Source organism: Rhinoderma darwinii, chromosome 8 (assembly GCF_050947455.1).
Source record: "Rhinoderma darwinii isolate aRhiDar2 chromosome 8, aRhiDar2.hap1, whole genome shotgun sequence".
In the NCBI taxonomy this organism is placed as follows: Eukaryota; Metazoa; Chordata; class Amphibia; order Anura; family Rhinodermatidae; genus Rhinoderma; species Rhinoderma darwinii.
This window is the reverse complement of record NC_134694.1, coordinates 13577250-13604749: the sequence shown is the minus strand read 5'-3', so window position 1 is coordinate 13604749 and position 27500 is coordinate 13577250. Positions and strand designations below refer to the sequence as shown.

The window sequence follows — 27500 nt, the reverse complement described above, 5'->3', positions numbered from 1 at the left end:
GTGGGAGCTTCTCGTCGGAACGGAGCCCTGACAGACACAAATTATTTCAATGGTGACGGATTCGGTGCAAATGGTTTCCGTTTGTGTCAGTGTTCTGTCGTTTTGACGGAATCAATCGAGTAGTCGAGATGTGGACGAAGCCTTAACAAGATTAATCATTGTATAAATAAAACGTTTTACAACTATCTAATATACTTTGTTTTAATTTCTCACCCTTTTCAAGATATTGGTTTGCGGTCAGTGAATGAGAACACCTTTGTTTACAGCGAGAGGCTGAAAACCTGTACAGACCTAGTCCTGCTTTCAAATGAATACAATAGTATCCAGTCTAGGCAATGCTCTGTGAGCAAAACAGCCTGGACTCCAGACTAATACCTTAGAGCACACTACCAGGGGGCTCACAGAGTATTGTCTAGACTGGATACAATTGTATCCAGTCTAGGTAATTCTCTTTGAGCTAAATACATTTGCAGCATAAGAAGTTGCTGCACAATTTTTTTAAGCCCTTTCAGCATTCACCCGTTGCATAGAAAATATGCGGCAATAAGAAATCTGCTAAATATAGGACGTTCTGTGGTTTTGAAAATCTGCAGCAAGTCCTTAAATCAGCATGGATTCTTTATGCCATGTGTGAATGAGGTTTGGTAAAACCCCATTCACTCGCATATTTCTGTACTGTGTTTTCAGTGCAGTATCCGAAGTGTCTCTCCTCTCTTGATAGTTTGCTACAGTGTTCAATGTTTAGCTCAAAGTAGATTGCACGGCTGAGTACTAGAACTGTTCACTCAAGGTAAAGTATTAGGTCTTTTCAGCCTCTGAAAGGTAACCAGATTTTCTTTTTCATTCACTGTCAGCAAGCAGAGGTTTTGAAAATGACATGGCTGCATCAGTTACAACCATGGTGTGGAGGGACATTTATCCTGTTTGCACTAGAGGGTTGAGCTTGGACTCCTCAGCTCTGATTCGCTCCATTGAAGAAATGCTTAGCGTTCCTTTGTTTAATGATTAGAGACGACCTCGTGTGACAGATTGCTCCAGCGCTGGAGAATGAGACATGGCAGTTTGTAGCTTGCAATCTCTAGGCCTCATTCACTGAACGGCATTAAATCTAGGTCATCACCTCCCAGCTGCCTTGTATATTAATGCTGGAACGCTCATGGTAGTTACCTGTTCCCTGCCAGGTCAGACATGGCACGTTCTAGATGATACGATGTCTCATTTGTTCTTTCAATTCCATAAAGAATATATTACAAAAATATCCCTATGTAATTATTGCCATTTAGTGAATAAGGCCATTAATTAACTGGTCCAGAGTAAATATTGCCATACACTGTTACCCGCTTACAACATACAGTAGTAACACCATCAGGTGGGGGGCTGGAGACTCCTGTCCATAACACCCCCGTCTGTATAACATTTGCGCAGAGGTCGGCTTGTGCTGCAAACATTGTCCACCTTAATCTGCTGCTTTTTGCTTCTATTACTACATTTCCTGCTATCGCAGATTCTTTCCCGGTGCTGCCTACTACAAAAAAAGTCCTATAAGAATGGAAGGTCCTTGGTAATTTACTGATTGGCCGAAGACACTTGGATATTTCACATACGTTTAACGACTTGCCTCAGCTATGCAAATACACAGATTTTTAATTCAAAAGTTGTTCTTTGCTTTCAGATACTACGTGGAGTCAGATCCTCGGAGGTTTGCTCCCTTTGTTAAAGGCAGGTCTATCTCTGGGCAGAAGAGCTAACAATTAGCTGTTGTTTGGCCTCCGTTGATTATTTTGGTGTTCACCATCTTCTTGGCTGGATGGGATATCTACTCGTTGTTCATCCATCCTCTTGGCCTGAACTCTCTGGATGAGGCTGAAAAAGTCTTCGTCAGGCATTGTGGGTCCTCTGGGCAGAGGGTCCGGCGGGGCGCATCTTTGGTCGTCTATCCTTGAAGACTATAGAAACAGGTAAGTGAAGGACAATTTGTGAATAGAGAACTCAATTAAATAACGCACTTGTTGAAATCTGTGATTTGGTCTGATTTTCAGAACAAAAGGGCTCTCTAGAAAAATCAAACACCTTTGGCACTGCCCAGAGATTTCTGTTACTAGAAACCTAACACATCTTTCTATGTACACTGCCATGGTTTCCAATGCTCCTTTGCTTAGACTGTTGTGTCTGAGCAGTGCCGAAGGGGCGCGAGTCCTGTCATTCTGGAAAAGAGATAATTTCAACTGGATTTTCCCTATATTTTCTAACATTGCAGCCCACATCTAACTGCTGATTTATGGTCTGTTCACTCCATAGAGCGTCTGCCTACAAAACATTAGGGTCTTTTAGCAGGTAATGCTGGTGACCTACCACCTGCCTCTTCATCATTTTTTTGTGAGCAGTTTAAAGGTTATGCACACAACATTTTTTTATTGAATTAATGTACTTTGTGGTTTTTAGAAACTTTTAAAGATACATCCTCTATGTATCCTGTCGTGCTGGACTGACGACTCGGCTGAAAGCTGGTCCTGCGTGTCTATGACATATCTAACATACTGAACAGTCAGTGATTTGACCAAATCGGCTGTGACGGAACGATAGAAGCTGTATCGTTCTGTCACAGCCGATTCGGTCAATTCACTGACTGTTCAGTATGTTAGATATGTCATAGACACGCAGGACCAGCTTTCAGCCGAGTCGTCAGTCCAGCATGACAGGATACATAGATGATGTATCTTTAAAATGTAAAAACAATGCTAAATAAAAATTATATTGAAAGTCTCTTAAAAACACTAAATACATGCATTTCATAAAAAAACAATGTGCTTAAAAAGATGTACATATCCTGTAAAAGGAGGTTCTCCAGAATTAGAAAAAAGTGCCACGGCCGGTGTCTGGTTTTGCAGCTCCTCACCATTAAAGTGACTGCAACAAACCTGCAATACGAGATTGGCCATGTTCAGTCATACAGGAATAAGTGATGAGGGGGCTGACGGCAGATTTTCTTTGCTATGTGCTACATCTTTCCTTGATGTGTGAGCTCTGTAGCCACTGCTGACAGGCAAATGATCATCCCTGAGAATTAATGAAAGGGTTTCACACAGAAATTCCCTGCAATTCCCAGAATGCTGCAACCTGATCATTAGATGGCAATGGAAAATCTGTGCAGCGAGCACTGCTTAGACCCCGCACTACCTCGAGAGCAATGATGATCATGTATTGCAAAAACAATCCCCTAATGTTAACCCCTTCAGGACTGAGCCGATTTTTAAAATCGGACGTGTCACTTTGTGGTAATAACTTGGGATTGCTTTTACCTATCCAAGCGATTCTGAGATTGTTTTCTCGTGTTTTTTGAAAACTGCACCCTCAAAGTATTCTAAACAGCATTCAGAAAGTGTTTTAACCCTTTAGGCGTTTCACAGGAATTAAAGCAATGTAGAGGTGAAATTTACTAATTTCATTTTTCTTTGCCAAAATTAATTTGTAACACATTTTTTTCTGTACCACAGAAGGTTTTACCCGAGAAATGTAACTCAATATTTATTGCCCAGATTCTGCAGTTTTTAGAAATATCCCACATGTGGCCCTAGTGCGCTAATGGACTAAAGCACAGGCCTCAGAAGTAGAGGTGCACCTAGAGGATTTTGGGGCCTCCTTTTTTTAGAATATATTTTAGGCACCATGTCAGGTTTGAATAGGTCTTGTGGTGCCAAAACAGTAAGGACCCCCCCAAAGGTGACCCCATTTTGGAAACTGCACCCTCAAGGAATTTATCTGAATTAGTATGTGAAGATGAAAATCTGCTTTTCTCTGAAAAAACATAGAAATTTTTACAAGGCTAAAGTAGAAAAAACACCCCAACATATGTAAAGCAATTCCTTCCGATTATAGCAATACCCAATATGTGGTAATAAACTGCTGTTTGGACCCACAGCAGGGCTCAGAAGAGAAGGAGCACCATTTGGATTTCTGATTTTGCTGGAATAGTTTTCAGTGCCGTGTCGCATTTGCAATGCACTGGATGGATGAAAACAGTGGAAACCCACCAATAGTGACCCCATTTTGGAAACTACATGCCTGAAGGAATTTTTCTAGGGGTAAAGTTAGCATTTTGACCCCACAGTTGTTTTGCTGAATTCATTGGAATTAGTCTGTAAAGGTAAAAAATCTACTTTTTTGCTGAAAAAACGTAGACATTTTACATTTTTACAAGGAATAAAGGAGAAAAAGCGCCCCAACATTTGTAAAACAATTTTTCCTGATTACATAAATTAGCCATATGTGGTAATAAAGTGCTGTTTGGACCCACACCGGGGCTTAGAAGGGAAGGAGCGCTATTTGGCTTTTGGAGCTCAAATTTAGCTGGAATAGTTTTTGGGTGTCATGTCGAATTTGCAAAGCCCCCGAGGGACTAAAACAGTGGAAGCCCCCCAAAAAGTAACCCCATTTGGGAAGCTACACCACTTAAGGAATCTATCTAGGGGTATAGTGAGCATTTAGACCCCACACGTCTTTTGCAGAATTTATTAGAATTAGGCCGTGAAAATTAATATCAACATTATTTCCACTAAAATCTTGAATTTTTTCAATTTCACAAAGGATAAAAGCCGCCCAACATTTGTAAAGCAATTTCTCCCGAGTACGGCAATACCCCACATGTGGTCATAAATGCTTTTTCATTAGAAAGTAATTAACCCTTTCCGGACTGATCCATGTTTTGCTTTTTCTTTTTTCCCTCACCGCTTTCCGAGAGCCATAACTTTTTTTATTTTTCCGTCAGAGTGGTGTGAGGGCTTATTTTTTGCGGGACGAGCTGTAGTTTTTATTGGTACCATTTTTTGGTAGCGCCAAGGTGACCAAAAAACAGCGATTTTGCAGTTTTAAATTCTTTATTTTTCACGGCGTCCACCGTGCGAGTTCAATAATGGTATATTGTAATAGTTTGGACTTTTACAGACGCAGCGATACTAATTTTGTGTATTTTTTTACATTACTTTAGAGAAAAAATGTGAAAAGGTTTTTTTTTTGTACTTAAATATTTTTTACATTTTTTCCACTAATAATAACAAATAAAATGTGTAAAAACAAAAGTAAATAGTCTCCCTAGGAGACTTGAACCAGTGATCATTAGATCACTGGTAGTATACACTGCAATATTAATGTATTGCAGTATATTGTCATTTTTACAGGCTCCTGTAACAGGGCGATCGCTGTTTCTGTCCGTTAGTCCCGGGTGTCGGCTGTAATACACAGCTGACACCCGCAGCGTATGGTGCGGGCTCAGCGCGTGAGACGCTCCATATATCACCCCCCACACCACAACATGTTAAGTCATGGTGCGCGAAAGGTTTCATGCGCAGCAGATGGTGCAAAGTGAAAATTAAAATTTTCGACTGATGTACCGTTTTAGTGCACTATATGTTGTGCCCAGTTTGTGCCACAAATACCTCATAAATTATTAACCGGGTTCTCCCGGGTATGGCGATGCCATATCGGTGGACGTAAACGCCTGTTTGGGCACGCTGTAGGGCTCAGAAGGGAGGGAGCGCCATTTGGCTTTTGGAGCACAGATTTAGCTTGGTAGTAGCTCTGGTGTTTTGCTGGTATTTCAGTTTATAATGTGGGGGTACATGTAGGCTGGGCAGAGTACATCAGGGGCATAATAAGAGGGTATAATAATGGGCTAAATAAATAATAATCTGCAGATATGTGGCCGGTGTCACACTGATAAATGTCGCCCGATTTTATCCGCTTTTGGAACACGGCACATTTTGCATCGCCATAATCTGGGATCCAGAACTTTTTTATTTTTTCTCCACCGGAGCTGCGTGAGGGTTTATTCTTTGCGGGACAATCTGTAGTTTTCATTGCTACCATTTTGGGGTACATGCGATTTTTTTTGTACATTTTTTATTCCATTTTTCACCATGCAAGTTGACCAAAAACCAGCAATTCTGACAAATGTTTTTTATTTATTTTTTACAGCGTTTACCCTGGGCTATAAATTACCATTATATTTTATTCTGCAGGTCAGTACGATTACGGCGATACCAGATGTATATCGTTATTTTTAAATTTTGCAGCGTTTGCGCAATAAAATAACTCATTTATAAAAGAAACAATTTTTTGTGTCACCGTATTCTGAGAGCCATAACTTTATTTTTCAGTCAAAAAAACCCGTGTAAGGGCTTGTTTTTTGCGGGACGGGATGTCGTTTGTATTGGTACCATTTTGGCGTACATGCGACTTTTGAGAGGGCTGGTGACCAAAAAATAAGTGATTCTGGCATGGTTTTTCGTTTATTTTATCTGCGGTGTTCACCGTGCGGGAAAAATAATATTATAGTTTTATAGTTGGGGTCGTTACGAACGCGATGATACCAAATATGTGTACTTTTTTTTTCAATAATGAAAGACTTATTATAGGAAAAAAAGCAGTTCTTGTTTATGTAACTTATAACTTTTATTTTTACTTGTCCCACTAGGGGACATTTAGACTTGCAGCTCTGATCGCTGCTGGAATACATTACACCACCTACGTAGTGTAATCTATTCCAATAGGCTTCTGTACATGGCAGCCCGGAAACCATTGTCTGGTGTCCGGTTGCCATGGGTACCATCGCCAGCCCCCGTGATTTCACGTAGGGGCTGCTGATCTCCGCTAAACTCCTTAAATGTGGCGATCGCAATCGATCGCCGCGGTTAACTGCCGAAATCAGCGATGGGCCGCTGATCGCCAACAGGGAATGCAGGGCAGACACCCTGCACAGTTAACCGCCGCTCGGCGGTTAACTGTCAAAGCACGAAGCGCGAAATTACTATTCACCTCGACGTACATGAACGGCTACTAACCAAAGCTTTACTATAAGATACATGCGTTATTATAAAGAGAGGAATTACCAAATAACACTAGGGGGCACTGTGCCACAAGAATCTGTACAATATATGTTATGTCTTTAACAAAGCAAGATGGCTGCTGACAAGCAGAAAGTATTTTCAGTGCTTTTGTACTAATCTGTGGCCTTATGTTGTACTATTTAACTATGAGAGGTGTTGACTTCTGCACATGGATACTTTTACAGGTGCTCACCTGGCATTTCATCAGCATGTTAAAGAACTCATCCCCAGGCTCCTGCTGATCGCCTTCTACTTTCAGATGACCCATATTATTGTGCGTTAATCGTAAACCAGGCAAGTTCCCCACGCTGGCCCGTTGGTCGTCCAGCCGTCTGCTCTGTGAACTGGCTATCAAATCGAAAAACTCTTCTGTCTGAGGTGAGGCCATTGACGATGAAGCAGCTATAAAGTTAAAGTTATAAGGGGTTAACTGATATACAGGACACATACTGGATAACACAACTTGCTGATAGAGAACAATGCCAGTCACGTATGAAAGTTCTACTGCTCTTAAAATACATATATTCTTGTTCATAGGGGGCAGTATTATAGTACTTGGTGTAGGCATAGATACTCAGCCTGGTTTGTCCGGCCACCAGCTGCATGGGTTTGAAAAGTGACAACTGTGAGACGAGTAGTTGTTACTTTACTTCCCCCATCAGGGGGCAGCAGTGAGCACAGTATAATCTGTGATTCATCCTGTGACCGCTATAGGCAGACAGTAAATGACACCGCTTTGGGGAATTTAGTCTCCATCATTGCTGCTGTTCACCCTCTCCCTTCCACAGCACCCCAATTATTTTTGTTTCTAAAAGGAACAATGCAATGCAAGGTGATCAAAGTAAGTATGGAATTAGGTTTAAAGGTGCACCTTCACTTCCACAGCACTTTATACCTCCCACTCAATGAAGGGGCCACAGAACACGATAACGTGCCTGATATTGAAGCCCAACATTCTGTGCAGATTCATTTCTTCATATATGTATAGCAGTCAAAGCCCCAAATCCCCTGTATAGTCATAGAAATGAATGGTAAAATGCGGCCTGCCTGCATGTCACATTATGGGCGCTTACTGCATACGGTTTTATTATTGAGTTTAATTTAACCCTGTCTATGCAAGAGATTTAAAGCTCGGTTTTAGAAAAACCGCTTTATAGCTGCAACTACTATAAAGATATATTAAGAAACTAATCCGAACAAAATGGCGATTAGGAATGCTTTAAATCGTTAGATAGTTGCTTTTATTGTGTAACATTTGCTTGCACATGGACGTTGTGAACGTGATCACTGACAGCTCTACGTTATATACATGACCCTTGTAGTAGTGATCCGCTGTACAACCTAAGGCTTTATGGAAGGTAAATGTCCCCTTCACTATACCATCGATGAAGAACGGATTACCAAAAATAGAGAATTCCCAAAGTTAAGTTGTGTAGTCCCTTCATACATTACAGGGCATGCGATGGTCTTATTACACATTCCCAGAATCCCTCAGTTCAGCTTCCTCTGTCTCCTCTCATTAGCTTTGTAAGTGATATAAACACCCCTTGTCCCATGTGGCTGAGTGATGGTGTGAAGGGGATAATCGGAGCAGCCCTCCCCTCAATTATTAGCTGCATTAAGATGTAAAGCGATGTGCGGCCTCCTCACACTCAGTGACATAACACCAGTGATTACTGCTCGTTGTGGGTAATTAAACCTTTATTCCGAGTTTTCTATTGTAGGTATTGCTAGGCAGTGACCGGTACTAACATGTTCAAGGCTAACAGATACTATTATTGCAGCAGAACCGTACATTACTGTGAAATCCCCCTGCAACTTCTCCTCAAGTCACAATGCTTGGGGGAAAGTAAAACCCAGAACTTGGAAAGATTTCATCACCAGAAACGCTGAGAATGATGGGAGTAGAACAATGGTGTGAATCCTGATATTCTGTGACTGTAAAGTGCAGCTTCATTATTTATTTTTTATTATATAGCTGGCATCTCTGTGCCAACGGAATCCCGAAGGGCTTGTGACTGCCATCTTCATAACGCCTTTCTCATATGGAAGTCATAGAAGTTGATCCCATCCATTACGGAGTTGAGAGCCATTGCAAAGCGTGACTACTACTCTGGCAGACCCAAGGCAGGGTCTGAGGTCACCAATTTGTTGGATTGAGCACCATGTTATAGAAATGAGTAGCCACACAGAGAAGCTGGACCTACAGCGATCAGTGGATTCACATGACTAGGTTGATCACCAGGATCATTATTGGCAGCAGCACTGCTGCTCCTTCCTCTAGTTCTGCATATTTAATAATCTCAATAGGAAGCAGTAAAATAACATCTCCTGGAGGTGTAATTTAGAGGTCCTGGGCCCACTGAAATCTGTAACCCCCCCCCCTCACCCACCATGTGCGCTTTCAAGTGGCATAGGAGCCTTCAGGCTCATCAGGCACCCCCCCCCCCCATTTTCTTACACGTTGCAATAGAGGAACTGTCCATTTCAATTGCCTTTTTAAAGTGATAGAAAACAAACAATTCTGTGTTGTACATTTGCTGGGCTCTGAATGTCATATGTTGTTCCACTCCAGCCTACCGATCAGGAAACTAATCCACTAGAGCCTTGGCCAGATCCCCCCGCTATTAAGATTCATTGGGTGAATGGATTTGACTTGTTGGTGTTTCTCTGGATGCATTTAAAATCAATCACTTATTTTAATCGATCACAAATCAAATGAATTCTAAGGATAGTGCAAAATAATGTCACCAATGGTTAAGGGGTTAATATTGCAGTTATATTTTCTATCTATAAGGCTATGGGACTCTGTGACACAGTGGTCATTGCAGCAGAGACTGTGACAGGCGGCAGCAGGTCCCAGCTGGTCGTGTCGCTCCATCCTGACTCGCGCCCCAGAGCTGCATCCCGTCTCTTAGTGATTTGATTCCCTTCTCTCCAGATATGACAGTACATGGAGAGCTGAGGGGGAGGCCACGGGGACGGGACATCCGGACATGTCTCTGCGCTCAACTAATGAGAACTGTGATGTGACAATGAACACTGGCGTGAGTATATTGCTGTCACATACTGGCATCTGATCACATTAACCCTGTGTGTACCTGGGAAATTCTTTAAGATCAAGGAATCCGTTGTAGGCTGACAATCTAGGATCTGACATGACCTGGAAGCTCAGGAGGCCACTACTACCAGCCCGGGTTTGAAGAAGAAAATATTTGAGTTTTGGGCATACACATAACTGAATACAGGGCAGCAGAACATACTTCAGTATTTATGAAGCTCTTGTCATGCAATTCAGTAAATTATACAGCACATGGGGATGTATTACTGCTCATGTAGACAAACTTGCCACTTCAGCCCTGTTCACATCTGCCTGGTAGGCTCAGTTAGGAGCTTCAGTCACAGATTCCGTTGTTTTTGTCGGACAAAACAGCACAGCAAGCTGCACTATATTGTCCATCAAAACAATGGAAACCAGACAAAAGCCATTGGACACTGTTGATTTCCGCCATGCGATGGATCTGGCGATTCCAGTATTCTTCTGGTCCTATGACAGAGCAGAACGGAACGCAGATGTGAACACAGCGTAAATGACAACCTACGTCAGCGCGGTGATTGCAGCCATATTGAAAGAAGAGAAAAATTCACCAACTTAACTTGGTTGTGCAGTTTAATGTGAGCAGCTAAAGCCTCGTTCACATCAGCATCTGTTTCCGTTCATCCATTCCGTCGGAGGAACAGATGAACGGAAAGCCAAATGGAAACCATCGATTCCGTTTGCCTTACCATTGATTTCAATGGTAATGCATCAGTTGCAAATGGCTTTAGTTTGTTTCCGTTCCGTAAGGTTTCTGTTTTTTTCGCTGAACCAATTGTGCCGTCTACTACGCTATTGTTTTTCTGCAAAGAACAAACAAACCATTTGCAACAGAAGCATTACCATTGAAATCAATGGTAATGCAAATGAAAGCTATAGTTTCCGTTTCGCGTTTCCATTCATCCATTCCGTCAGAAGAACGGATGAACGGAAAGCCAAACGGAACCTGACGCTAATGTGAACGAGGTCTAACTTGGGTAATGCAGGCCCTCACGAGTGCACGGACATGTGGTATTCAAAGGCACAAGATGAAACCGATATTTAAGGAAGGAGTCCAGCACCATTAACTACGTAAAATAAAGGCACCAAATTGAAAATCTATGTATGACAGTCAGGTAAGAACTTCCCACCGCACCAGAAGCCACACACATGTTTTGGAAATTAATCCTTCAAATAATTATTCCCATCACAGAAAGTGCTAAACCAGAAGCTGGTCATCACCCTTTAATCATAGCATTGGATTGGATTTTCTAAGCTATAATTTAAATAGCCGGGTTCTGATCATGTGACTTGTGTAACATAATAGGCACTATTTAGTATATAAAGATGTAAGTGTATTTATTATATATAAACATATACTAAATCTGCGGCAGTTTTACAGCCTGTGGATTCCCCCTTATGCGCTTATTCACACTTTGTTTGTGACCTCCGTTAATGCTCCTGATGTAAAACTCTGATCAAACCCTCAAACGTATGCAACTATGACATACAAAGGTATACCAGCGTGGAGGGTGCAAAAAAGACACTCTTGGCATCCACCTGGCCCATACGGGCTACGAGTAAGTTTCGGAAGATGTGCTGGGAGGATTTCCCAGCACGTATGCACAACGTACTCCGCAAACACATGTGCATAGACCCTATGCCAGGTCACATGAACCAGGATATTTAGATCCAGTCCTGTGTTTGGAAGCTATGTTATACATAAGGATTCATTTCCACAGCACGTAAGCGACATCTGGTCTGAAGTTTTTACCTTGTAAACCTACAAGAAACCTCAAACGAAACCAAAAAAAGGCGTGATGGGGTCCCCACAATACAAGTAGGCAACCTACACGCAAAAGCAAAGGGAACATAGCACCCAAAAGAAATAACTCCTATATATTGCAACAAATAGAAAATCTTTATTAGATAATAAATATCAACAGTACATAATACAGACTATCAAAAGGATCATGAGCTGGTGAATACCTGGTGGTCAACAGAACAACCCCCCCCCCTACATAACCCCACCACTATATTATACAAATATAGGGGGGGGGGGGAGAGGGAAATGGCTACGCGAGGTGAGCTCTTCTCTCTGTCTATGATCCTTTTACCGGTCTCTTATATATTCTTTTGATATCTATTATCTAATAAAGATTTTCTATTCTTTTTTTGCAATATATAGGAGTTATTTATTTTGGGTGCTGAAGTTTTTACCTGCCTGTAAAACATAGATTTTCAATAAATTGCCTTTATTTTACAAGGATTATTGTCCTGGAATATTTTGTATTTCAATTATTTTCAAGATCTCTGTTTGCTGTCAGTGACTAGAAACATTATTGTTTGATTCTAGACGCTCAAAACCTGTACTGACCTAGTACTGGGTATTCTTTAATAATTCTTTCTAAGCGTTTGTTCACATTACCGTTCGTTTCCACTGAGGGGTTCCGTTGAGGTTTCCGTCAGGTTAACCCCAGTCGACTGCACTATTGATTCCGTCAAAACGAAGGAACCCTGTCACAACGGTGACAGACGGAAACCATTAGCTAGGTTTCTGTCACCATTGAGTTCAATGGTGAGGGAAACGGAAGCAGAGGTTTCAGTTTGACTCTCCGCTGTGGGGTTAAGCCGACGGAACCCCTCAGCAGAAACGAACGGTGATGTGAACAGGCCCTAATCCAAACAATCCTCTGTGAGCTAAACTGTCTGGACTCCAGCATGGAAAGGAAATTTTTTTACTGGCACAGATACATTATAATGCACCACCAAGACAGGAGAGAGATTTGTGCTGCTGATGAATTCGGCTCACAGAGGATTGTCTAGACTGAATACACTGTAGCAATATCTCAGCTCAAAGACTTATCGTGTCTTTACGGTTTTCCAACCTCTCGATGTAATTTAGCATTATCTCATTCACTGACAGCAAGCAGAGATTTAAAAAATTGTATTTTAGAACATTGCAAGTTTTTACTGTAAAATGATTACGGTTTATTGTCCGGTTGTACTATGAATTACCAGTTTAACCACATGATTTTATAGGTGAAAATCCGCCAAAAAGAAGGCAGTAACTTGTGGCATTACCGTGACCGTTTCTCTGTATTTTATGACGTGGTTTCTCCACTTTGTGACTACACACCGCAGGGAACATCCTGTATCTACAAGGACATTTTTTGTCTATTTTCCTAATTATAGTACGTGAGCGTTTTGTGAATTTTATTTGGCAGAACAATGGCGGTGTTGTAGCTGTAATATTGACTTACATATCCGGTCTTCCAGTGCTGGCACAGGTGTCGCCGTGGGCTCCGTCCCTCCGCTCTGGCTTTCTTCTAACGTACATCTTTGATCATCCATCCGATTACTTTGAAATTTACTTAAGAGGTCAAAGAAGCATTCTTCATCAGAAGGAGCCCGATTGATTTTCTGCAAGACAAAGATGCTCATTTAATACGGATTTCCTTGGCTCTTTCAGGGCTATTGCTACAGAAGTGCTGCATGTGATTCTCCCTTACAGTGATATTGATGAGAGCCGGGGCCGCTCCTCACATTAATGATTTCTTGCAAAACATATTCCCTTTAAATTAGGGTTTCAAGTAGATGTTCTCATAACTGCAAAATAGTGGGTGCCGTTGCATCCCTTTAACACCCTATCAGGAGGCCATAAGACTGTATTCATGTTTACTGACTGGCTGAGGGGGATCACATGATTGGCTCCGCAGATGGTCACATGAATCCTCTGGTTCGCTCTTTTGTACATCATACAGATTGGTTACATCTCCGGTGATCAGAGAACAGAACTGGGGAACCTGCAGCCTGAACGACTATTGAATGGAGGAAATATTTGAAGTGATTTTCCCACCATCTTGGAATAGTTTCTCTCATAATGGAGATTGACCATACACAGTCGTTTCTTTACTGGGACTGGACATTTTACTTGGGATTGGTGGAGGTCCCAGCATTCAGATTCCCAATATTCATACATTTATGGCATCTCCAGGTGATAGGTCTATAGTAAAAATTCCTATCCAAAATAAACTGTATCCCTGTTCACATTTTTTATTCAGTTCACAGTATTTTGTTGTTTTTTTTTAAATTCTGTACCAAAATGACTTTAAAAAAAAAATTGGCGTATGTGAGGTGTTTTTTTTTTACTGCAAGAAATTGCTGACCCAGCCAGGAGGTCCCTTTTGTCTAATGTACTTTGTTACTATCTCTGACCAATAAACATTCGTTCATCACATCCCATACACCACAATCTACAATACCTATTTTAGACAGCGACTGAAGAAAAACAATGTGCTTAACCGCTTCCCGACCGCCCACTGTATATTCACGTCGGCACTTGCTGGGCTCTGTGCAGTGCCGACGTGAATTCACGGTGGGTGTTAAAAGCACGATCCGGGTGTCTCAGAGTAGCGCTGACACCCGGATCGCGCTGTTATCACCTACCTCTGTTCCCGGAGATATGATCGGGACCTGATTAGTTCAGGTCCCGGTCATGTGATCGCAGGGAAAGTGTGTTGTAGCAACGAACTGGAAAGTTTGTTGCTATAACAAACTGGAAAGTTTGTTGCTACAACAAACTTTCCCGGGGACCGATTGCTGGTGCTGCAGTCGGTTAAAAAGTAGAACCGGGGGCCATATAACGGCCCCCGGGTCTGCCATGCACAGCAGCCTATGAGAACCAGCCAGAGGCCGGTCCTCATAAGCTCCCTGTCAGTGTGACTCTGAGCGTCACGCTGACAGTTTATAATACGTTACACTACCGAGGTAGTGTAATGTATTATAGCAGCGATCAGTGCTGCCAGGCTTCAAGTAAAACAAGTAAAAAATAAAGTAATAAAAAAGTTTTATAAAAGTGTAAAAACAAGTTATAAAAGTTACAAAAAGAAATAATGCTTTTTGTCCTATAATAAGTCTTTTATTATAGGAAAAAAATGAAAATGTTAAAAAAAGTACACATATTTGGTATCACCGCGTTCGTAACGATCCAACCTATAAAACTATATTATTTTTCCCGCACGGTGAACACCGCAAAAAAAATAATTAAAAAACAATGTCAGAATCACTTATTTTGGTCATCAACCCTCCCAAAATATAGAATAAAAAGTGATCAAAAAGTCGCATGTACCCCAAAATAATACCAATAAAAACTACAACCCGTCCCGCAAAAAACAAGCCCTTACACCACTTTTTTGACGGAAAAATATAAAATTATGGCTCTCAGAATATGGTGACACAGAAAATAAATAATTTTATCAAAGTGATTTTATTGCGCAATCGCCACAAAACATAAAAAACCTATATACATATGGTATCGCCGTAATCGTACCGACCCGCAGAATAAAGTACAATGTCATTTATACCGCACAGTGAATACTGTAAAAAAAAAAAAAAAAAATACAAAAAACATTGTCAGAATTTATGTTTCTTTGTCACTTTGCTTCCAAAAAAATCTAATAAAAAGTGATAAAAAAAAAATCACATGTACCCTAAAATGATACTAATGAAAAGTACAGATTGTCCCGCAACAAATAAACCCTCACACGGCTCCGTTGGAGAAAAAATAAAAAAGTTCTGGCTCTCAGAATATGGCGATGCAAAATGTGCAGAGTGTTCCAAAAGCGGATAGGATCAGGCGCCATTTATCAGTGTGACACCGGCCACATATCTGTGAATTATTATTTATGTACCCCATTATTATACCCTCTTATTATGTCCTGATGTACTCCGCACAGATTACATATACCCCCACATCATAACTGAAATACGAGCAAAACCCCAAACAGAACAGTTACCAAGCAAAATCTGCGCTCCAAAAGCCAAATGGTGTTCCCTCCCTTCTGAGCCCCACAGCGTGCCCAAACACCAGCGTACGTCCACATATATGACATTTTATATCCGGGAGAACCCGCTCAACATTGTATGAGGTATTTGTCTTCAGTGGCACAAACTGGGCACAATATATTGTGCATTAAAATGGCATATCAGTGGAAAATTTTAATTTTCACTTTGCACCATCCGCTGCGCATTAACGCCTTGGCGCACCACGACTTAATAGAATGTCGTGGTGCGAGGGGTTATATATGGAGCGGGCTCACGCGCTGCGCCCGCTCCATATTCTGCAGCTGTCAGCTGTGTATTACAGCTGACACCCGGGACTAACGGACAGGAACAGCGATCGCGCTGTTACAGGAGCCTGTAAAATGACATTATACTGCAATACATTAGTATTGCAGTGTATTCTACCAGCGACCTAATGATCGCTCGTTCCAGTCCCCTAAAGGGACTTTTGGGAGGTTTCCACTGTTTTGGTACCTCAGGGGCTTTGCATATGCGACATGACACCCGAAAACCAGTCCAGCTAAATTTGAGCTCCAAAAGCCAAATATTGTTCCTTCCCTCCTGAGTCCTGCCGTGGGTCCAAACAGCAGTTTATTACCACATATGGCGTATTGCTGTAATCAGGACAAATTGCTTTACAAATTTTGGGGTAATTTTTCTCCTTTTATTCATTGTAAAAATTAAACATTTCTATGTTTTTTCAGAAAAAAGTAGATTTTCATTTTCACGGCCTAATTCCACTAAATTCGGCAAAAAAACTGTGGGGTCAAAATGCTAACTATACCCCTAGAACAATTCCTTGAGGGGTGTAGTCTTCAAAATGGGGTCAGTTTTGGGGGGATTCCACTGTTTTGCTTACTCCAGGGCGTTGCAAACGCGACATGGCACTGAAAACCAATCCAGCAAAATCTGCGCTTCAAAATCCAAATGGCGCTCCTTCCCTTCTGAGCTCTGCTGTGGGTCCAAACAGCAGTTTAGTACCACATATGGGGTATTGGCGTAATCGGGAGAAGTAGCTTTACAAGTTCTGGGGTGCTTTTTAATCTTTATTCCTTGCAAATATTATTTTTTTTAATATTTTTTCAGAAAAAAAGTAGATTTTCACTTTCACAGACAAACTCCAATAAATATAGCAGAAGACCTGTGGGGTCAAGATGCTAACTGTACCCCTAGATAAATTCCTTGAGGTGTGTAGTTTCCACTGTTTTGGTACCACAAGACCTCTTCAAACCTGACATGGTGCCTAAAATATATTCTAAAAAAAGGAGGCCCCAAAATCCACTAGGTGCTCCTTTGCTTCTGAGGCCTGTGTTTCAGTCCATTATCACACTAGAGCCACGTGTGGGATATTTCTAAAAATTGCAGAATCTGGGCAATAAATATTGAGTTGCATTTCTCGGGTAAAACCTTCTGTGTTACAGATTTTTTTTTATTACAAATGAATTTCAGCAAAAAAAATAAAATTTGTAAATTTCACCTCTACTTTGCTTTAATTCCTGTGAAGCGCCTAATGGGTTAAGAAACTTTCTGAATGCTATTTTTAATACTTTGAGGGGTGCAGTTTTTAATATGGGGTGAATCTAGTACATAAGGCCCTCAAAGCCACTTCAGAACTGAACTGGTCCCTGTAAAAATAGCCTTTTGAAATTTTCTTGAAAATGTGAGAAATTGCTGCTAAAGTTCTAAGCCTTGTAACGTCCTAGAAAAATAAAATAATGTTCAAAAAACTATGCAAATATAAAGTAGACATATGGAATATATAAAATAGTAACTATTTTGTGTGGTATTACTATCTGTTTTACAAGCAGATACATTTAAAATGAGAAAAATCATAATTTTTGCAAATTTTCTCTAAATTTTGGTATTTTTCACAAATAAGCAATGAATTTATTGACCAAATTTTTCCACTAACATAAAGTACAATATGTCACGAGAAAACAATCTCAGAATCGCTTGGATAGGCAAAAGCATTCCAGAGTTATTAACACATAAATTGACACATGTCAGATTTGAGAAAATGGGGCTGGTCATGAAGGTCAAAATGAGCTCAGTCTTGAAAGGGTTAAAACTCTACCATGTATTACACCAATTTTTTATTGAAAGCCCGAGTCGTGTTTTCTTTCACCCAAAGTGCAAAAACAGTGCAGGAGTTCCACACAAAAAATTCAGTCTATCGCAGCCCTACTCCTAAATGAGAGCGGCCCCGCATAACCATGCTCCGAGCCATAAGGCCCTAAGAGGATCGAGGACAGATGGTTCCCCCTCACTGAAGCTCAGGAAAACCCAACAACACTAAGGCTTCCACCCCAATGTCCCCTCCTCAGAAGAAGGGAGGCTGGGGTTGCAGGAGAAGAATGAACCAAACAGCCACACGACTCTTCCCCCTAGACCTCGGGAGGGTCCCAAAAGAGTACCGCATCCCACAAATCCTTGTGACAAAACACACAGTGAAAAAAATCTATAAATAAGTGATTGTGCGCTGTGATACAGCCTGGACATCCGCCAGATATAAAAAAAAATCCTTATTGCCTAGCCAGAAAAATAAAGTTGTGCACTCAAATAGCGTGAAAGCAGGGGCGTAACTAGGAAAGACTGGGCCCCATAGCAAACTTTTGACTGAGCCCCCCCCCTCCGCTGCGTATCACACAACCCCCCCCCCCTTGTAGATAGTGCCTCCCCATAGATTCCACCACACAGCGCCCCCCTATAGATAACGTCTTAAATCCCCCTGTAGATAACGCCATATAGCGCCCCCCCCCCAAAAAAAAACAGCCTATAGTTTGTCCTACAAAAGAGATGTGTCCCCTATCCACAGGATAGGGGATACATGTGTGATCGCTGGCAGTGATAAGGAGAACAGTGGACCGAAAGTCCCCCAATGTTCTCCATGACAAACCTCGGACTTCCGGCGTCTGCACAGTTCAATAAAAATCAAAGGAGCGCTGGTCACGCATGCGCACAAGCGCGACCGGTGCGCAAGTCATTTCTATGGAGCTGCAGACAGACCCTGGAAGTCCGAGGTTTGTCATGGAGAACTTCGGGGGACTTTTGGTCCCCCATTCTCCATATCGCTGGGCGTCCAAGCGATTCCCACATGCATCTCCTATTCTGTGGACAGGGGATGCATGTCTTTTGTAGAAACAACACCTTCAGTGGCGTCGCGCTGTAGCAGCCATAGCGGCTGCTAGCGGAGCCTCCGGCCATGGGGGGGGGGGGCTGTGCCGGCGGGTGGCACGGGCCCCCCTGCAGCTGCTATAGCGGTAGTTACGCCACTGCGCAAAAGACAAGTGCGTGCAAATGGGATGCCACCCCCAGTAAGTTCTGGCATCCCAGGGTCACCACTCCTGGGGCACTTAGCAATTTCGGCTTTCAAACTCCCCGATCCAGTGGCTGCCCAATCACCCACAAATAGTACCTTTAAACCAAATGCGTACACCAGGTCCTACCACCGTGTGGTTCTCTGCCCGGATCATCGGCGTCCTGGCATCCCCTTTGATGGCATGCCTTCCACCGGCAGGATGATTACTAATCTCTGATGAGAACAGGTACTACACTTGATCTTAGCCAAACACCAATATAATACATTAAAATGAAAAACACCTGTGCGGTCTACAAGAGGTTCACAACAAAGGGTACACATGAAACCCGGGGAAAGAATGGCTGACACGGACCTGATACTACCAGCCCTCAAAACGAATGTTAAATACTTTACATTATCAGATAAGAGTCTGGCTACATTGTGGTTGCATGATCTGGTATGTAATAGGCAGCGGGTTCATGTAATAAACATGCTCAGCACATTGTGCCAACTATAATCTGTCACCTGCGCCATTTTCGTTGACTGCGAAATTCACCTTACAACACAACTGATAAATCTCTCCCATAGTGTAAACTGAGGCATCACTTTAGCAGCTGCATGAATAGCAATTCCCTAATATGACACCATCACAATCATGCAATGATATGAACAGGTCGTCCTCCGCAGAGGTATTCAACTTGTTTGTGGGGGTCTCCTTTAAATGATCGCACAGTTGGCCGCCTTGCTCACAATAATGTAACCTTCACCCCTGATAATCCCGACCTTCCTGCAGGAGGTAATACACAGTGAATGAAGCAGAAAACTGACCTAATGTCAGTGTTCCCAGTTATCTGCTGGCGGCAAGTGTCTGTATACATTTTGTTTACAGGAGACCTCGGCACTTATAGATTTATCTCATGGAATGTGAGAATGACCGCGATCCACTTATTTGTTTTCAGTTCACCCGGAGACAAATACCAGCAGAGATTCTCACTTCTCCAGCAACAAGCAGCAAAAATGTAGGCAGCGCTTTCCCTGCAGATTTATCTAAATAGAAATCCTTAGTGTGTGACAATCCGAGAACAGCACATCTATGTACTATACTGAGAGGACTGATGCGCATGCCCATATTATGGACCCATATTCTACTGATCTGTAATACGCCACCCAAATCTATGGGTCCATACTGTACCTCCCTGAGCCTTTGATTTCATACAGAGGTTCATTTTCATGGATTCATGAGAAAAACATTATGGCATGTTCTAATAGATGCTGTATTACAAAGATATTCTCCCCAAAAGCATTGCATCTAGGAGAATATGGTGCTGTGGGGAGGCACTGTACGCTGGCTGATCAAGCCATAGGGACTGCTATACAGGCTCCGTGGTCACGGCTTTGCCATGTGCATGCAGCTTTATACAAATCCTATAAAGCATGACATCCTTATACTATGTGCCGCCATAAAGGCCCTTAAAAATATATGAACTATAGCCTGCAGTCTGCTGCACTGCTATGGAAGCTGCGGAGAATCTTAGGGAATTGCGGTTTAAGCGATTTACTGAGGCGGTGTTCACACTGACATTCGTTTCCTCAGGGGGCTCATGTGAAGTTTACTTTTCTTTTGATCGCAAGAATAGTGCAACATGCAGTCAAAACGATGGAAACACAGACGCACCGGATTATAAATCAATGGGTCTCATTGGTCGCGGTTTGGAGGCGCTGTACCACGGATCTGGCAAGGCGTCATGGCTTCCGTTTTACAGTGTGAGCAGAGGCTTCTGGGTAAAGTCCCTCTATACTTTAGTTGCGGTAGAAGTCAATGAAGTAAAGATGAAAAAAAAACTCAAGTCCCTTTGTAGAGTAGAGAAATATTTATGTGTGAGAGGTGTCCATTAATATGGATTGGTCGTGTGGAAAGCCACTTCAGTCCTGTCAGCTGCTCTCTGGGCCTCTTCACATCTAATTCACGGACTCAACATTAAGGGTCCTTCAGGAGAATGAGCAGACCCTTTAAATACGGGACATCATCCATCTTCAACATAACAGGATTTTCCCTTCTCATTTGCAGGAGGCTAATGAATGTCACTGAAGCAGTACAGCGGGTAATGCGGGAGCTCTTCATTAGAGGGGAAGCGGCTGATCCGCATTTACAGCTGGATTGTACAGTCATCCCCTTGTGTAATGATAATATACAAAGCACATGATGAATTAGTTATATGAGGACCTCGGGATACGGGTCCTCCGGAGCTTTCACATACAAGTGACCTTCAATTACTGTAAACCATTCGCTACAAATCATGTCTATATGGAAGATGCAGTGTTAGCAATCTCTACCCAGCCACATAAGAAAGAGGGTGGCATATTATATAACCATCAGTCTCACTATATATATTGTATATAGCAGGTCATCCACATTGGACTACAGTGTAATGCCAAGACCCGCAATTCTGCCTGGTCCCCTTTTTAGTAATGTGAAGGGTCTTCGAGCTCAAGCACATGGCAAAGCTCTTGTACGGTATTCTCCTCTAAAAGCAATAGCTCCGTAATATGGCATCTGTATTACTTTGGGTGCCGCCATATAAGATGGGAGATACAGAATGGGCGTGGGGGCTATTTGGGGCCAGACTAGAAACCTGTAATACAGCTGTGTACACAAGGGCCGACTGAGAAGTCAAGGCGGTCGGCTCTGTGCAGTAAACGTGTAAAGCTTAGCTCGGTGTTTATATTATGCAGGTCAGTCTGATGGCCAATTATTTTTCTGTCAAATTCGTAGAGAATCCAACAGACAAAAACCTCTGTATGAAATTGGAAATATGAAGTTACAGTGGACGCCCTATGTAACGGTCAGCCCTATTATATGGCTCCATAATACAGCTGTGTGCATGAGACCTTAGGCTTTATTCACACAGCCATAATATAGTTGCAGTTTGGCGTCTGTATTACGGCCGCAGCACTCAAACGTCAGTGGTTCAGCTGAACCGAACTGAGTGCTGAGGCCGTAATACAGACACTAAAATGCAGCCGTACTACAGCCGTGTGAAGCCAGCCTCACCAAAAAAGAAAAAAAAATCATCAATTTATGTCCACCACACGTCAACCACCTGGAAATGTCCATTAATAAATATATTTGTCTACCCAGGTATAACCCTGCATGATTATCTGAGTCACTGTGGAGCCTTAGGTCTCGTCCACACGTAGCAGAATTGCTGCGTATTTTCCCTCTGGAATTGCTCATGGAAAATACACAGCAGAATACAATAGCAGGAAAGTGGGTGAAATTTAACAAATCTCACTCACTCTGCGTAAAATTTCCGAGCGGAAATTGACCTGCGGTGCATATTTTTCGTACTGCAGCATGTCAATTCCTGCTGGGGGCAGTGGACTGAATTGCTGCGTTTTTCACAGGAGATGTCACCATCCCCCAGCATTGAGAAAAATGCAGCAAAATACGCACCATATTCTGCCGTAAAAAACACAGGAAATGGTGCGGTTTTTCCACAGCGGAAATCCTGCTCGTTTCTGCAGAATTCAGTTACGTGTGGACAAGACCTTATGCACAACCAGATCCGTGTGCATGGAGTTGCCCCCATCTCTGTGCACTGCAGGTGTATGGAGATATTATCCCCTAAAAGTAATGCTCCCATACAGAGTCCAACAGAGAATACCACGTTTTGTGTTTTTCTGTTGGATTCATACAGAATTTGACCGAAATAGACTCCATATGAAACGCGGCTCATGAACCCATAATACGGCTCTGTGTATGAACGCTAAGGCTGGTGCCACACTGCTGTTTATACCCCTGATAGCGGATCAGCAGTATGCCATGCTACTGCAGCAATGTCATTTTCTCCTGTGGTTTCAGGCTGCCCCAGGTACCGCAGGTAGGTTTGTCAGACAGTTCAGTAGCACGTCAGCCACATTACATCACACTAGTTGACCAGACATGTGCAATACAATAATATAGGTATGGATCACTCTGTACAATGCTTATAACAAACAATACACACCAAGTCCTTTACCCAGACTAACAAAGAACATACAAAACACCGCTACGGGAGCAGCGAACCCTAAGGGTCTAGTCGGACATTGCAGTTCGGTACGGTTCAAATCGAATTGAAAAAACACATCCAAAAATCGCGTTTTCAATGTGGTTGTGGTAAAACAACCGCTTCAAATATTGGTAAAGATACATGCCGTTTTTGGATGCAGTTTTAACCACACCACGACATCTGAATGGACCCTAAGGCATCTGTTATATACACTGCAGTCAGAACAGGAAATCCAGAGCAAACAGCAATGATTTCTTTCTTACACTGATGATAGCTGGACATTGCCGATTCCTGACCTCGGCTGTGTTATTAGAGACAGCACCTGATGATGGAAGAGGAAGGTTTTCCCGCTTTCCTTAGCTAGGACCCATTACCATTTTTGGCAAGAAACATGCAAACATAAGGCTGACCATAAATATGGACGTATATGTTGTATAATGAGTCTAGCCTCATTATAACAGGATCTCCGGGTTGTAGGCGGTTCACACTGTAGGTGACAAATGGCCTGGTTGGCAGCTGTAATCATCAGTCCACTGTCGTTCCATCCCTCATTCTTCCCTGTGTAACGGATGACGCTCATTTTTTACCAGTCACATAAAGGATCTCCCCTTTTTTCTTAGAAAGTTCTGCCTTGGTGCTCCGTTGCGCTGCTGGCATTATGCTGTAATGTGATTTGAACATGGCCGAGTTTCCAGTGGGTTACACAGCAGTCTTGCCAATTACAGTAAAAGCACTGGGGCTTCTCTAACCAGTGCACATATGTCATTGTCATCCTGACTTTTATACCACATTATTACTTTTATTTTCCAAGAGCAACCATCTAAAGATATACGGCAGTCCTACAAATCAGCACAGGCTGCATCAGAGGACCAGCCGCTACCATGTAATCTCTAAAAATGAAGGACACAGAAGGTGATAGATCCATATGCCATCCCCCACCCTCGCAGATATTGTCTACATTTGTTCTGCTGCCAAGATATTAAATCAAAGTTTAGCAACTTTGCAAAAACTTTGATTTTCAGTTTCTCACACATATCTGGTTGCCCTGGGGAACAGACAGCAGTTACGGTTGAAACCGCATAGGAAAAACAGCAGCACTGGGATGACATATTAGGGTATGTTCACACGGCCAAATTACGGACGTAATTCGGGTGTTTTTACGCCTGGAATTACGTCCGAAATTACGGCTTGAATGCGTTGACAAACATCTGCCCATTGAAAGCAATGGGCTGACGTTTGTCTGTTCACACGAGGCGTATATTTACGCGTCGCTGTCAAACGACGGTGCGTAAATAGACGCCCGCGCCAAAAAGTGTCATGTCACTTCTTGGGACGTAATTGGAGCCGTTATTCATTGACTCCAATGAAAAGCAGCGCCAATTACGTCCGTAATGGACGCGGCGTTCAAGCGCCTGCACATGCCGTTACGGCTGAAATGAAAACATCCCCGTAATTTCAGCCGTTACGGACGCTGCCGTGTGAACATACCCTAATTCTTACTAGAAGCTGCTGCAGCAGTCTCTGTCTCTCTCTGCTCCTGCTCTCTTCTTCCCCTTCTATGAACAGCTGTAACCTGATCCCTTAGTGAGCCGATGGTTTGAATTTACTGCGAAATCCCCCTTCTCAAGACAGACAGAGAACAGTGGGGGTGGGGGGTTTGATGGAGAAAAATGCTTTTCTTCACTTAACATATATTACAAAGTTTTATACATTTGCTTGCACTATTGATTTATGCAAAGTTTGTTGAAAAGTTGGTAAACCTTTGAAGCCTTTGTAAACTTAATCAGATGGATTATACTTTTAGACATTAGTTGTTACATCTGTGGCCGGCTCCACGAGGTCAGTGCACATAGAGCTTTGTGTCTTTCTACACCCATGTCCCCTTAATAAGGCCCCATTTTAAATGATTAAAATAATAAAGATTTTCCATCTTCCTTTCAGCCCCGCTCAGCATGGGTGCAGACAATGATAAACATGTCTCTTTACACAGCTTACTTATAAGCGGATACTATAAAAAATTTGTACATATCTTACATCTAAAAGACTGCTATGGAGTTAAGGAGATTTTGACCAATAACGAGCAGAGGGCATATTAATAAAGAAATAACCTGGACGGTGCGCCCACACTGCTGATACTTTGTGGCGTTGTCTAATTTATTGCAACAGGAACTAACATTAACTGCATACGCCAAAAATCTGTTAGTCATCCCAGGCCAGGCCTGTTGTCCATTGTAGAAACGTTTTCTAAAGGGCAAATTCATACATCTTCATGCAACATGTTATGTGGATTGGAGCTGTGGTTCATAGCAAAGCCACGTCACACGACTACAGACCGGGCCGTGGCGGTCAACGGTCGTCACTATAGAAGACACCCTCGTGACGCTGGATTGTATAAAAAAAGGGAGAGGACTGAGGAGACTGGCAGCAGGAATTAGTAAGTACTTTACAAAGGATTTTCCTTTTAGGCAAATTGAGCGCTTACGGACATTCCCAGAAAAAAAAAAAAACTAAAGAGGGGGGTACATTTAACAACAAAAATATGTCCTCCCACCTCCATCATATGCACATCTGCATCCCAGCAGGTATTGTTAAAGGTATATTCCCAGAATCGACAATTATCACCTATCCAAAGCTGTACTCCGCTGTTTCCGTCATTCCCATACTTGAATTCTCGCGATCAGTGGTGGTCCCAGCAGAGGGGCCCCCAGAGACCAGACAATAATCACCTGTCCCGTGGATAGCCGATTGTGGTACAACCCCTTTTAACTCCTATAACAATCCTTGAGTATGAGAGTCCGGCACATTCATACCCCATTCAGCAGACTCCTTAATTTCTTTGTATGTGATATTTAATTCCCGGGAGTTCTGTATTTAAATCTGACAGGGCATTTACTGAAAGAAATCATTTACAAGAACAGAGGTCCCTCCGCAACAGTGGCTTACAATGAGAGGTCTTTATGTTTGAGTGTGAGATGATCTGTAATGTGTAGATGTATCTGGAGAGGTGCGATGATCTGCAGATCTCTAGAGAGATTAAAAAACAATTCCAGGAGGCCTCCATAGATTGCAGTGAAGCTCTGTTCACATTTGCTATGGATTAACCCTGACGCTAAGAATAGTGCTGCATGACCGCCGTGCGCCAGTGGTATCTTTGTATGACAGATCTGGCACCGTGTCCTGGATTTTACTTGAAATTTGTGTCTGATTTTTTTTTGCTTCATAATACATTGGTGTGAACATACCGTAATATTCACGAATCACAATATAGTTTCGTCTGAAGATTACTTTCATAGAAATGATCTTAATAGTTGGGATTATGTCTGCTCATCCTGATCTCCCTGCTGCATGGATAGAATGACAGAACGGCTGTGGAGAATCACACAGAGAACAAAGAGTGATACAACATCGCATATCTATATGGCGTTCACGATCAATGGAAAGCTGGGTAACAACCCCTGGGGGAGTTAATGCTCATCATTAACCTAGTATGACATTACAGTCTTCAGCAGGACGCATGAGGCTTTAGATCGGTTATACAGTGTGAACATTTCGGTTAATGAGCACTGTCATTTGTATTGGAATAACATACAGTGTCACGGAGGTATTTGGTTGGCCTAACCCAGCAATGCATGTGACGGGAGGTCAGTACTAGACCACACATGATAATGAAGCACCACTCGACATCTTCTCAGAAATGTGCCACTTGTTAACAGGTCAGAGCCCTTAATTAGAGGCAGCAGCGGCTGTTGCTTGGAGAAGGTTGCAATAAATGTTAAATGAAGAGTACAAGGGCAATGAAGCTTGGAAGTGCGCGGCTTCAGACAGTACTTCAATTTGAAAACATCCCAAAAGGATTTTAATTTGTTCATAGCGATCAGGCAGCAGCTTTCAGGCAGAATAGACTCCTACCCGCCCTGAGCTGGCACTTGTATCACAGACCAGGGAGGCCCATAGCAAATGGTTATTCCGTTCTGCACCCCTCCACTACCTGCTGTATAAGAAGACCTCCACCAGCCACCCGCTCATGTAAGGAGGACAGAAATGAAGACGAGTGCTTCTAGCCGATGTCCAGCATCATGACTGTACAATTCACACATCGCTATTAGAGGAATAGCAATTACTACTTGTATCAGCCTCCTATTCTCTGAATCTGCAGCATCTTCACAATCTCTCCCGATCATATCAAACAAATCCACAGTAAATATAAAGCTTAGAATCGCCGGCTTCTGTCAGCTCCTCTGTTCAGCGGTATCTGAGATTTATTTCTAGAAGAGTTGACAACTAATATAACCGCTATTACAGCTTCAACAGGGGCTGTCACTCAGCTTTCCTAGAGTCCAGAGTGTCAAATC

At 42.5% G+C, this 27500-nt stretch overlaps 2 protein-coding genes across 15 annotated transcripts in view; one reads left to right on the top strand and one right to left on the bottom strand.

Moving 5' to 3' along the window:
* Positions 1-14088, top strand: part of DNLZ (DNL-type zinc finger) — a 47211-nt gene extending 33123 nt beyond the window's left edge. Inside the window, exons 4-8 of one of the 4 annotated variants that reach the window (XM_075835181.1) lie at positions 1673-1958; positions 7067-7259; positions 9823-9928; positions 13000-13151; positions 13237-14088. In XM_075835181.1, the coding sequence (XP_075691296.1) occupies positions 1673-1748 (76 nt within the window). In that variant the 3' untranslated portion in view covers positions 1749-1958; positions 7067-7259; positions 9823-9928; positions 13000-13151; positions 13237-14088. Of the gene's footprint in view, positions 1-1672; positions 1959-7066; positions 7260-9822; positions 9929-12999; positions 13152-13184 lie in introns of those variants that run through there. The other 3 variants (XM_075835180.1, XM_075835182.1, XM_075835183.1) reach the window with 3 other exon arrangements.
* The window catches only part of GPSM1 (G protein signaling modulator 1), a 193290-nt gene that overhangs the window by 1722 nt on the left and 164068 nt on the right, over positions 1-27500 (bottom strand). For all 11 annotated transcript variants that reach the window (XM_075835173.1, XM_075835170.1, XM_075835179.1 and 8 more), the window contains 3 exons: positions 13221-13380; positions 7075-7283; positions 1-1946 (listed from right to left, as the gene is read on the bottom strand). The exon at positions 1-1946 is cut by the window's left edge and continues 1722 nt beyond it. In XM_075835173.1, the coding sequence (XP_075691288.1) occupies positions 1752-1946; positions 7075-7283; positions 13221-13380 (564 nt within the window). In that variant the 3' untranslated portion in view covers positions 1-1751. The remainder of the gene's footprint in view (positions 1947-7074; positions 7284-13220; positions 13381-27500) is intronic.